At 41.1% G+C, this 12,086-nt stretch overlaps 1 protein-coding gene across 1 annotated transcript in view; it reads right to left on the bottom strand.

The window, feature by feature from the left end:
* Nucleotides 1-2,888, bottom strand: part of LOC112654641 (14-3-3 protein zeta/delta-like) — a 49,092-nt gene extending 46,204 nt beyond the window's left edge. The window contains 2 exon segments of the mRNA XM_035698980.2: nt 1,066-1,329; nt 2,874-2,888. Coding sequence (XP_035554873.1) covers nt 1,066-1,329; nt 2,874-2,888 — 279 coding nt within the window.
* Between the last annotated feature and the right edge of the window lie 9,198 nt (nt 2,889-12,086).

Below are 12,086 nucleotides of genomic sequence, written 5' to 3'. Positions count from 1 at the left end.
TTCTGAACTAGTCAGGGGGTTATAAGACAGAAACAGACTATTTTCATCAGGTTATACTAAACCTACAACGGGCTCGCTGGCTTTCAAAAGAGACCTCAAAATACAGTGGTTCAAACAACATAACAGTCCAGGAGAATTCAGGCAATCCAAGGTAGATAGGTGGCTCAGCTCTATGAAGTCACCCAGGGAGCCTGGTTCTTTCTCTGAATTATCCTATCATCTCCTCAAATGTTTCTCCTATTCACTAAGTCAAAGCCAGTGTCCCAGTAGAATATACCCATTCAGCCCCTAAGAGGGAAAATACGGAAGGGAAATGCAAGCATGTTCCTTTTGAAGAAATGATATGGAAATTATAAACATGACTTCTGCTCATGCTTCCCTGATGACAATTTAGTTGCATGGCCATGCCTGGCTATGAAGCAGACTGGAAATTTAAGGCTCTAGCCCTGTGGCCATTTGTCCTGCTGAAGCTCAGGGGAGGACATCCTGTTACTAAAAGGAAAAGGGGAATATAAGTATTGGGAAGCAGTAACCCATCACACTGATTCAGGTTGTAAGTAGAAAAGAAATGTATTAAAAGGTGACTAACAAGCTCACAGAAAGACCAGGAGATTTTGAGAAGAAGGCTCAGAAAAGGGATGCTTAGGTGGCTCAGTGGTTGAGTGCCTGCCTTCAGTTTGGGGTGTGATCCCAAGGTCCTGGGATCGAGTCCTGCCTCATCAAGCTCCTTACAGGGAGCCTGCTTCTCCCTCTGCTTATGTTTCTACTTCTCTGTGTCTCCCATGAATAAATAAATAAAATCTTTTTTTTTTTTAAAAAGCAAAAAAAAAAAAAAAGGTGTCTCAGAAAACAAGCAGAAGAAAAGAAGTCCAGAACCAAAGAGAAAATCATAATTTCAGGACTCTTAAGTAGAGAGCACTGCTTCTGGTACCACTGAACACTGGGCCCCAGAGCTTGCACTCTTGCCACCAGCACAGGAAACCAGGTAGACTGTGTGGTGTTCATGGAGTGATACTGCTCAGATCTTCAAGAGAAGCTCCTATGGGAGCAGAGCTGACCACACACCTCTAGCTGCTGGTCTGCCATCACTGAAGTCATGCTTCCCAGGCTGCTGTTCAGGACACTGGTGCTGTCCCATTTCTGCCCCATGCAGGGTTCCCCTGAAGGGCAACTATGGTAGCTGACAAATGGCCTCCCAAAGATGTTCACATCTGAACTCCCTGAACCTGTGGACTTTACTTTATATGACAAAAGGGGCTTGGCTGGTACAGTTTTGAGATGGAGCTTATCCTGGGTGATGTAGATGGGCCAGCGATAGTCACAAGGGTCCTTAGAAGAAGAGAGTAGGAGAGCAGAGTAGGGATTGGAGGGATGTAGCCACAGGTCAAGGAATGCTGACAATCTCTAGAAGTGGGAAAGTGCAAGGAACAGCTTTTCCCCTGGAGTCCTCCAGAGGAATCAGCCCTGTTGACCCACTGATTTAAGCCCAGTGAGACTCATTGCAGACTTCTGACTTCCAGAACTGTGAGACAACAAATCTGTGTTGCTTTAAGCCCCTAAGCTTCAGTTCCTTCATTATAGCCATAAGAAATGAATATAGTGACTTTTATCTGGCGATGTTCCCTTGGCCAGGCCAAGATTTTCTGAGTTGTGCTTCTGTCTGAGACCCTTTTCCTCCTCCCTTCTTTCACAACTGTCACACCTGCCTTTCTGTCTAATGGTTCTCCACCAATTCCCACTCCCTCTTTGTCCCCCAGAGCTGTTTTCCCTAATAAATCTTTGCAGCTCTAATCTCATGTAGACATCTGCTTCTTGGAGAATCTGCACCAACAAATGCTACCAGCCCCACTCCCTCCTGCCCCAGGGAACTGGAGGTTGTAGCCATCCTCATTCTCCAGAATGGGTTCTCCACTGCCCTTCTTTAGTGACTCATAGCTTTTAATTCATGGTACAGGAAGGTGCCTGATTGATCAACCCCAGTCCCATTACTCCACTCCAAGGGTTGGGGTGCTGGGAAAGTGAGTCTCTAACCTGCTTTATTGCCATAGTTGAGCAGGGCTCTAATTCTTAAGATTCATGCAGTGTCTGAGCTTTCCCTGAGCTTTAAAAGCAGGTCCATGTACTGCACAGTTTGCCAAGTGGCAAGTAGCTATGAGAGTATCTCCCTTCCAACAATCTGAATCCCATTCTGTGTGACCAAGAGGTATCCAGTGATCTTTCCCAAGAATTTCTGAGGATTTATGGGAGAAGCTTGTGGCTTTTGCTTAGCTACTGTTACAAATCAACTCTTGCCATAACCTGATCTCATTTCCCTGTGACTTGTCTGCCCTGTGTGGACACCATCTCCTCCCTTTATTCTAACAACCCTGCTAACACCAGCCATAGAGTGTGATAAAACTTTACTAAGGGTCTGAGAACAACCTGAGGAGTCATACCACAAAAAACAGGAAATATAAAACCTGATATCATTACTCCCATAGCCAATTGGTCATAGCCTTGTCAAAGGGAGGCCTTATAAGCACACTCCACTCTGAACTGCCTACCACCATGATGCTAAAGTCCACTTCTCCTCCCTAGGAATCCCCTTCATTCCCACTCCACTCATCTCCACCTGCCTCTGAGGAAGCCTATTAGAGAAAAAAAAATCTATTGATGAACACATCTCTGAGAGCAGTTTAGCTTTTCTCTGTCTTAATCTTTCTCTTTCAGAATGGAAGCGTGGCCCTATCTTCGCTTAACAACAATAAGGAAGTCTGTTACAGTGTTATTCCAATCAAAAGGATGGTCTCTGAAGATGATTTCTGCCACCACTCCTTGAGTAATAAGGGGCAAATTCGAGGCAGGTTTAAAAATAGCAGTGTCCCTAAACTTACCTTATGCCACTCCATCTCACCACCATACATACACACCCATGTACAGAGGTAGACAGGTAGATGATATGTGATGATAGATATATAGATGATAGATGATAGATAGATAGATAGATAGATAGATGATATAGTAGATAGAAGATAGGTGAAAAAGGAAATAGATGATAGATAGGATAGATTATAAATAGAAAGAAAGAGAGAGAGAAATTATGAGCTTCACTTCCTGAGGAGAACTATTATCATATTGGCTTGCCAGAACTTTCCAACAATCCCATAAGTGCCTCCAAATCAGCATTCCCCTATGGCCTCTGCTCATAGTCCAGTGGCCCCGCTATATGGCAGTATCCCTAGCAGAGGCTCAAACTTTCAGAGGTGCAATTCCTGCTGGCTGCCCAGGCTTCCCTGTGTCAGTCACAGGGATGTGGTGTTTTAGGAGTCCTCAGCTGACCCTCCTTGGCTCCAACCATCTCACCAGACAGTAGTGGTTGGGTGTTTAACCATATATTGAATCAAACTCCACTGAAACCTATAAGAGGGGGGGAAAACCCCACTGAGGGAACATGCAGATAGCTTTTAGAGACAAATCACTCCCAGTGGGTTAGGGGGAACATAACTGCTCTGGAGCCTTTGACCCTGTCCCTTGAATCTTCCCCCTTTATTTAGAATACTTACTTTCTGTCCTTATCACCCCTGGTCCTATTTCCCCTACCATAGACATAGACAAAGCACCATCCACAAAGCAGAAGAAAAGATCAATTAAAATTCTTCAGAGGTGAATAAAGAACTTGACCTGAATAGGACTGTTCTTTTCTTTCACAAAGCAAACTAATAAATAAATAGGCATTTAAATCTCTTTCCCTTTCTTCATTGGCCCAGTCAACATAGGATTCTTCCAATGGACTTTGGTGAAAACAAAACAAAATAAAACAGTAAAGGATAAATTTTTTAAATATCCAAAGGCCGGGGCCCCTGGGTGGCTCAGTCAGTTGAGTGTCTGACTCTGGGTTTCAGCTCAGGTCACGAACTCAGGTGTTGTGGAATCCAGCCCTGAGTCGGGCTTCACACTCAGCAGGGAGCCTGCTTGAGAGTCTCTCCTTCTGCCCCCATTTCTGCTCAACCTCTCCCTTCCTCTCTGTAAAATACATTTGAAAATCTTAAAATAGGGACTCCTGGGTGGCTCAGCAATTGAGTGTCTGCCTTGGGCTCAGGGCGTGATCCAGAATCCCAGGATCGGGTCTCACATCGGGCTCCCTACCTGGAGCCTTCTTCTCCTTCTGCCTGTGTCTCTGCCTCTCTCTCTGTGTCTCTCATGAATAAATAAATAAAATCTTTTTTTTAATAGTATTTTTTTTAATTTTTATTTATTTGTGATAGTCACACACACACAGAGAGAGAAAGAGGCAGAGACACAGGCAGAGGGAGAAGCAGGCTCCATGCACCGGGAGCCCGATGTGGGATTCGATCCTGGGTCTCCAGGATCGCGCCCTCGGCCAAAGGCAGGCACCAAACCGCTGCGCCACCCAGGGATCCCTAAAATCTTTTTTAAAAAAGAAAATCTTAAAATAAAAAATTTCTAAAGGCCAAATTTACAATGTAAAGATTTCTGACAACTACATTCTGAATAACAAGTTGACCAGGCTAGGATTTTTTCCTTCTAGTTCTGCTTTTGTATTGTTTTGTTTTTATGTTTGCATATGAATTTAGGCTTTTCCTCATTTCATCCCACTCTATTCCACCAACAGACCAGCACCAATACAATACTGTTGCCTGTTAATAAGAATAGCTGCCATTTATTGATCATCTACCATACCAAGGAACTTTCTTTAAGAATTCTAATGAGGAGCACCTGGGTGGCTCAGCCACTTAAGCATTTGCCTTCAGCTCAGGTTGTGATCCCAGGGACCTGAGATGGAGCCCTACATTGGGCTCCCTGCTTGGCGGGAAACCTGCTTCTTTCTCTGCCCCTCCCTCTGCTCATGCTCTCTCTCTCTCTCTTTCTCTCTCTCTCTAAAATAAATAAATAAAATCTTTAAAAAGAAGAATTCTAATGAAAATAGTAATATACAAAAAATAAAACATATTTTTTTAATTTTTATTTATTTATGATAGTCACAGAGAGAGAGAGGCAGAGACATAGGCAGAGGGAGAAGCAGGCTCCATGCACCAGGAGCCCGACGTGGGATTCGATCCCGGGTCTCCAGGATCGCGCCCTGGACCAAAGGCAGGCGCCAAACCGCTGCGCCACCCAGGAATCCCAAAATAAAACATATTTAAAGAACATTTCCTACACACCAGGTTTTATCCTCCTTGAACCCTTGCAACTATCCTAAGAGGTAGGCATTATTGTCACCATTTTAGAGATAAGAAAAGTGAAGTCAGTATCATTAATTTCACTTAGGTAAATAAATGAGGCTTAGAGAGGTTAAATCACACAGTTATTAACTGGTAAAGATTTGAACCAAATATTGATTTTTTAAATCCACTTTAAAAAAAGCATTCTGCTCCACCCAAGAAGTGAATACACCTCCTCACAACCAGAGAACTCCTCTTTTACCAAAGAGCCTGCATCTTGGATTGGTTGCAAAAGCAGAGATAGGGAAAGGCTGCTGGATTAGGACAGCCCCATTCAGGACCACATTCTCCCCCCCCCCTTTTTTTTTTTGAGAAGTGAATGCACCTTAAGTTTATTTCCTTTTTTTATCTTAATCCCCATCACTCATTTAGCCCATCCCTCCACTCCCTCCCCTCTAGAAACCATTGGTTCATCTCTATAGTTACTTGTCTGTTCCTTGGCTTGCCTTTCTTTTTCTTCCCCTTTGCTCATTTGTTTCGTTTCTTAAATTCTATATATGAATGAAATCATATGGTAGTTGTCTTTCTCTGTCTGACTTATTTCACTAGCAGTAACTCTCTAGCTCCACCCTTGTCATTGTAAAAGGCAAGATTTCATTCTTTTTGATGGCTGAGTAATATTTGATTATACAATATATGATATACTCCATTATATAATATAATATTATATATATTATATATATAATTCCCACCAGCAGTGCAAGACGGTTTCCCTTTCTCCAAATCCTCACCAATACCTGTTGCTTCTTCAGTTGTTGACTTTAGCCAGTCTGACGGGTGTGAGGTGGTATCTCATTGTAATTTTCATTTACATTTCCCCAATGGTAAGAGCTGATGAACATCTTGTCATGTGCAGGATCATGTTTTTAATTAACTCCATTCATCTCCTGAAGAATTCTAATTAGTCTTTCCTCTCCCATTTTGGGTAATCCTTTCTCTTCTCTGAGAAAATTCCTGACTTACAAGCATAGTACACGATATTCAGTATAACATTGTTAGCAATACCACAGAGGCACAAGCAGAAAGTACAACCTTTCTAGACTCCTTGGCATGGACATGGGAGCTCCTTGAGCAGGCCTGGCACCTCCCTTCCCTGATCACAAAGTGAAAGCATACTAGTCCCATGATGAAGACAGCAGCTCTGCCATCAGATAGATCTGCCTTCTGGTGGTTTCCCACTTAGGAGAAAGTTGACTTCTGTCAAGTAACCAATTGTGCCTTGAGTTCTTCATTTGTAAACCAGAACAGCCTTCCTATAAGTCCCAATGTGCATTAGAATCAGCATATGGAGGTTACCCAAGTCACAACAGACCTGTAATAAATGGTAATGGTTAATATAAACTGATTTCCAGGTGCTTGGAAGTTTGGCTACATCTTCATGTTTAGGTGAAATTATATAGATGATGCTAATGAAACAGATCAATATTTTGCATTTGACTTTTGTGGATGGTTGAGAAGATGTATTCCTATGATTGTTCTAAATTTTTGGTCTGGGCTGGATCTTTACAGTACAATGGGGGGGATAATAGACAAGGTGATTGCCCGAGAGCCCTTCACCTGCTCCCATAGGCATGTCATTAGGTGGAATGTGGCAGATTTCAACCAGCTCTTCTCTATGTGGACTCTGATTTAGTGGCTCTGGCAAGAATTGAGGCATGAGCCTTAATATTGAGTTTATTGTGATACTTTTGCTTTCTTTGACATTATTTCCTACTCTAAATTTAACAAGTCATTTCTCCTTCTTTTGTTACATTGTAGTGTGAGTGATTTAATGCCATCAGTGTTCAAAATAATCCTATACAGGCTCCCTGCATCAGGCACAGAGATATGAGCTTTTTACACATTGTTTCCCTAATTCGTAGAACAGCACAATGAGCTAGAGACTTTGTCTCAGAGATGACTCAGGTTCAGAGAGGTTAAGAGATTTGCCTAAAGTCACTAAACTAATAAGTAGCAGAATCAAGTCTATCAAATTTCAGAATTGAGGGAGGGAATTAAAAGATTTCATAGTCTAATTTTCTTGGGGTTTTATTTTGTTTAATTTAGTTTGGTTTGATTTTGTTTCTTCATCAGCCTAATAAGCTTTCACCTCCTGGCAGTCTTTTTCATCCCTCTAAGATGGATCAGGTGGTCTCCTCTTAGCTTCCACAGTGTTCTTTCACAAAAGTTGGTTATAGCACTTACCACACTAAGTGAAATCTATGGGTGTTTGCCTCCCAGCTTCTCCTTCTAGACAGAGCACCATGCGCAACACCGTCTTAGCTTCCATAGCACCTCACACAGTGTTTGGTAGCTAAGCAGGGGCTCAGGACAAATTTGTGGATGTGAGCTGCCACACTGAAGCCATATTTCAATATTGGAACTGAATACTTGTGCTAAAGTGGAAACCTTAAGGTACAATAGACCAGTAATTCCCAAATTGTTCCTTAAAGGGTGTGTGTATGTGTATGAGTGTGTGTGCATGTGTGTATGAGTGTGTGAGTACATGCCTGATGACAGCATATACCTCGAGCACTCTGTCCTCCCACCATACTTTCAATCTCAATATCACTAGGCCCATAGAATTTTTGTTTCTCTCCCTGAATGTCACACATTTCTCTGTCTCTTTTACATAAAACCCCTTATTTTACCTCTCATCCTCTCTTTCTCAATTCCTTTGCTTCACACAAGATATGAGCCCTAGCCCTACTTCAATTAAACTGAATACACTGCCATTTGTTTCATGTTAGAAACAATAAAGAGGGCCAGGTAATATTGTTCATTCAAAATGAACAGTCTAGCCCCACTGTTCATTGAAAATAATAGCATAACTAAGATTATATAATGTACACCATGTGCCAGGGACTGTTCTTAGCTCTTTACTCCCTTTACTCCCTTCACTCATTTATTGTTTACAACAACCCTATGAGGTAGGTACTATTACCCCGATTTTACAGATGGAGAAACTGAGATACAGACAGGGAGAGTAACTTGCCCTGGGATCACACAGCTTGTTAGCAGTGAAGTCAAATGGCAAAACCAGGCAGAGCTCAAGACAGCCCACTACTGCTTACCACCACCAGAGCTTTTTATTTCATTATCAGATGAAGTCCATGAGAGTACTGACCTTATTTCAGTTGTCTAAGTTGGAAATTACAGAATATCCAAATTAGAAGGGACCTTATAGTCCAACCTAACTCAATTTCCCACCCACTGCAAAATCCCTTCTGGAACTTTCCAGATGGATGAGTATTCATTCAACTCTACTTAAGTACTCCCAGTGACAAGGAAGAAATACTGTAATATGAATGTGAAATATAAACTGTCCATGGATAAATTATTGCATAATAAAAACATGCCTGATGGCTACACTCCCCTAATATGTTCATTTGGTAGTTTTTTTTTAATATGCAAACTTGTCTTGATAAAATTGTTTCTTAAAAAAAAACTTTTAGTATAATTTATCTTGAGATACCTAAGCTTTCCTTTTCTACCTCCTTATTAATGAGCATATTTTCAAAGAGGAAAGTACAGCAAAGATGATAGACAAAAAATCGTCACACTTGCTCAAACTGTTGTTTGGGGGTTAAAAATAAATGCTAACAGTGAGTGAGTGATCTTCTTAATATTTGCAGTTAATTTCCCACATATACTTTTAAAAGCTACTGTGGTGTTGTTTTCTCCCACTATTTAAAAAAATCTGTTTGAAATGAACTTCTGGAAAAGTTAGAACATCATAAATCATGCTAAAAAGAACAATTTCTTTGATATTTAATCCCCAATTAAGATGAAAATATCTATTGCAGCTGTCCATTAGGTATGTTCTTAGTTTGTGGTTTTTGACACAGCAGAAGAAGAAAATCCAGAATCCCATAATATTGAAGAAATTTCTAAATGCCAGTGTTACACAAAACTTGCAAGTACAGTATTGTGGTGCCGTCACATCTAAGAGTGTGGGTTCTGGAGTTACATTGCCTATAGTCTTCATCTCCTTAGGATGCTGAGAACGTTCAATGTTCTTAGAATAATGCCTAGCATTTTAGGTGCCCAATAAATGCTAATGATATTATTTTCCTACTTCAATGAGATCTTTTTAGAAATGTAGGCATGGCTTGGGATTGAGAATGTGGGGGGTCAGGCTCAAAATCTTGTAGTCCAAAGTTCTCTAACCATTTTCTCCAATTTATCCAAAAATTGAAGTCGGGGTAAGATAACCCATGATTGACCTATCAAAGCACCAACAAGACAGACTGGAGCATACAGATGTCCATGAGCATTGTTGGCTAAGATGTGACCAAGACTCATGTCAGATAAGATGTCAGCAGCTGAGGCTACCCCAAAACCAGAGATCCACTCCTGGAATCTTTGGAGGATAGACACATAATTATTTCCCATGCCTAAGGTAAACAGAAACTTGAAACTGAGCAACCTCTACATGGATTTCCCCATCATGGAAGAATGGCCCCAAACCAGCCTCCCACTAACCTGAATTTCAGTCCTGGGTCTGCCCTCTGTCAAAATCAGGCAGGTCACTTCAATTTTCCGAGGCTCAGTTTTCTCATAAGAGTATTTGTTTTCTGTCTACTTTGGGGTCATTGAGATACTGTGCAGGAAAGTGCATTGAAACAAAGTTTCAGAGTACTATCTATACAAATGTCACATTTTATCACTATTACAGCTGTCTTCTAACACAATTACTTACTTCCCAGGGCTTAGCAAGCAGGGCTGGGAGGCAGGATGAGACAAAGGAAACTGGCCGCAAAACCTTTCCTTTTTTCTCCCCCTCACAAGCCTAACTTGAGCCTGGACACACAGCAAATACTAACAAAGCCTCATGCATTGATTTGAAAGGGTTCACTTTGCCTTGCGTTCTTCAGAGAGAATTTCACAGTTTGCCAGTGGGTGACAATGTTGACATCAAATGCTCAGTTTAAAACATCATTCGAGTAAAAAGACATAAGTCCTAGAAACAACTAGAATGGCAGAGTAAAAATAGGGCAGTTTCTACACATGCTTTAGTGCAGGGAAGCAACAGTACAGTTTGCTCCATGTGTTCGGTAGTGTGATCAAAGCAAATAGGCAATCAAATATTATGTAATAATAGACGACTGGTCTTTCCTTATTAGGCAATTCTCTAAAACCTCTCTATATTAAGGATTTAAATATAAAAGTTTCCCTAAAAAGAAAAATTAGCCCTACTGTGTCATTTTTAGCGATTAAATGTGGCATTTCCTCTATCTTCATGAAATAATTATTGTTATTCAAGTAAGTGATTTTATCCATTTAAAGGAATAACGGGAGTGTAGTGGCATCACCACAGAGTCCTCAGAGAGTCAGAATTTTAGAGCCAGAAAGGGTTTCACTAAAACCCTTCTGTCCAGTACCTTCACTATACATCGAAGTTTCTGTCTGAGAGTCAAAAAGTTGGTTTCTGGGGATCCCTGGGTGGCGCAGCGGTTTGGCGCCTGCCTTTGGCCCAGGGCGCGATCCTGGAGACCCGGGATCGAGTCCCACGTCGGGCTCCCGGTGCATGGAGCCTGCTTCTCCCTCTGCCTGTGTCTCTGCCTCCCTCCCTCTCTCTCTCTCTCTCTCTCTGTGTGACTATCATAAAAATAAATAAATAAATAAATAAATAAATAAATAAATAAATAAATAAATAAATAAATATAAAAAGTTGGTTTCTGGTGCCACATGAGCCATTAATTAGCTGTGTGATCCTGGGAAAGTCATTCATATTTTCTTTGTCTCAGTTGATTGGTCAGTAAAAACAAGGGACTTCCAATTTCATGGTACTTTGAATTAAGTTTACTATGCTGGCATCTGTACGTGTGTGTGTTTGTGTATATTTAAGCTAATAATAATGCGTTCCAACAGAGTAAGTTTTCTATTTTTGACAGCAAATAGGGGAACTGGCTGTATTTTTGTTCTCTCTGTTATTGGGAAAAATGGTTTTTCTTAATAGGCTGTAAATACCCTGAAGGTGGGGTCTGGGGTTGATTATTGTGTGTCTCCCATGGTGCCTCAGACCTACTGGGTACTACAAACAAGTGAAGTGCTGTAGAATTTCATTGTCGCTGTTTCACGATGTTTTGGATAAAAGTGTCCTGCTATGAAACACCATTGGGAAAAAAATCCTAATGTAATATGTGCTTCTAATAAAGTGAATTTTAATTGTGTTGCCCAATGCCAATTTATTAATGCTTACCAGCACATGGAATGCACACACACACACACACACACACACACACATTCATATATAGTTTTTGGAAAAAGTATTTGAGGCATACTATTGGGTTGGTGCAGTCCATTGTTGATTTATATCCAGAGCAATAGTTCCCAAAGCTACTTCTTCAGCAATATGAATGTGGACATGCCAGTAAAAGGGAAGATATAAACAGCCATTCAAAATATTCTAGACATCTTATTTTGTGATTTGGAGCCCATCAAATGCCCAAGATGTGGCAGACATTACAATCTTTCAAGGGATTCATAACCAAACAAGTTTACAAATTGTTGGCTTAAGATTCTCCAAATCTCAGCTACAAGACTAACTGTGGCATATTCTTGAGTTGCGTGCTCTCTGGAGCCTCTTTTAAAGATCCAGCTGAGGTTCCCACTCCCAGTTTTCTGATTGTTATCATGAAGGTTCTCCCACTCTTCAAGGGAACATGTGGCGACATAAGGGGACCATGATGCTCAAGCCTCACAACACGTGTGACTCATTTTCCTCCCGGAATGACTCAAGAAGAGATTTTTTAGAATTCAATCTGAGTCTCAGTAATTCAATTTGTAGAAAAGAGCCGGCAAAGCTTTAATTCTACCATAATTAGTTTCATGTGTGAATGTATTAACTAATTGTTTCTCTGGGAACTGTGTTAAATAAAT

The sequence above is a fragment of the Canis lupus genome, chromosome 15 (genome assembly GCF_003254725.2).
Source record: "Canis lupus dingo isolate Sandy chromosome 15, ASM325472v2, whole genome shotgun sequence".
Taxonomy (NCBI): domain Eukaryota; kingdom Metazoa; phylum Chordata; class Mammalia; order Carnivora; family Canidae; genus Canis; species Canis lupus.
Note: the sequence above shows the minus strand (reverse complement) of the source record. Positions and strands in the feature narration are given on the sequence as shown.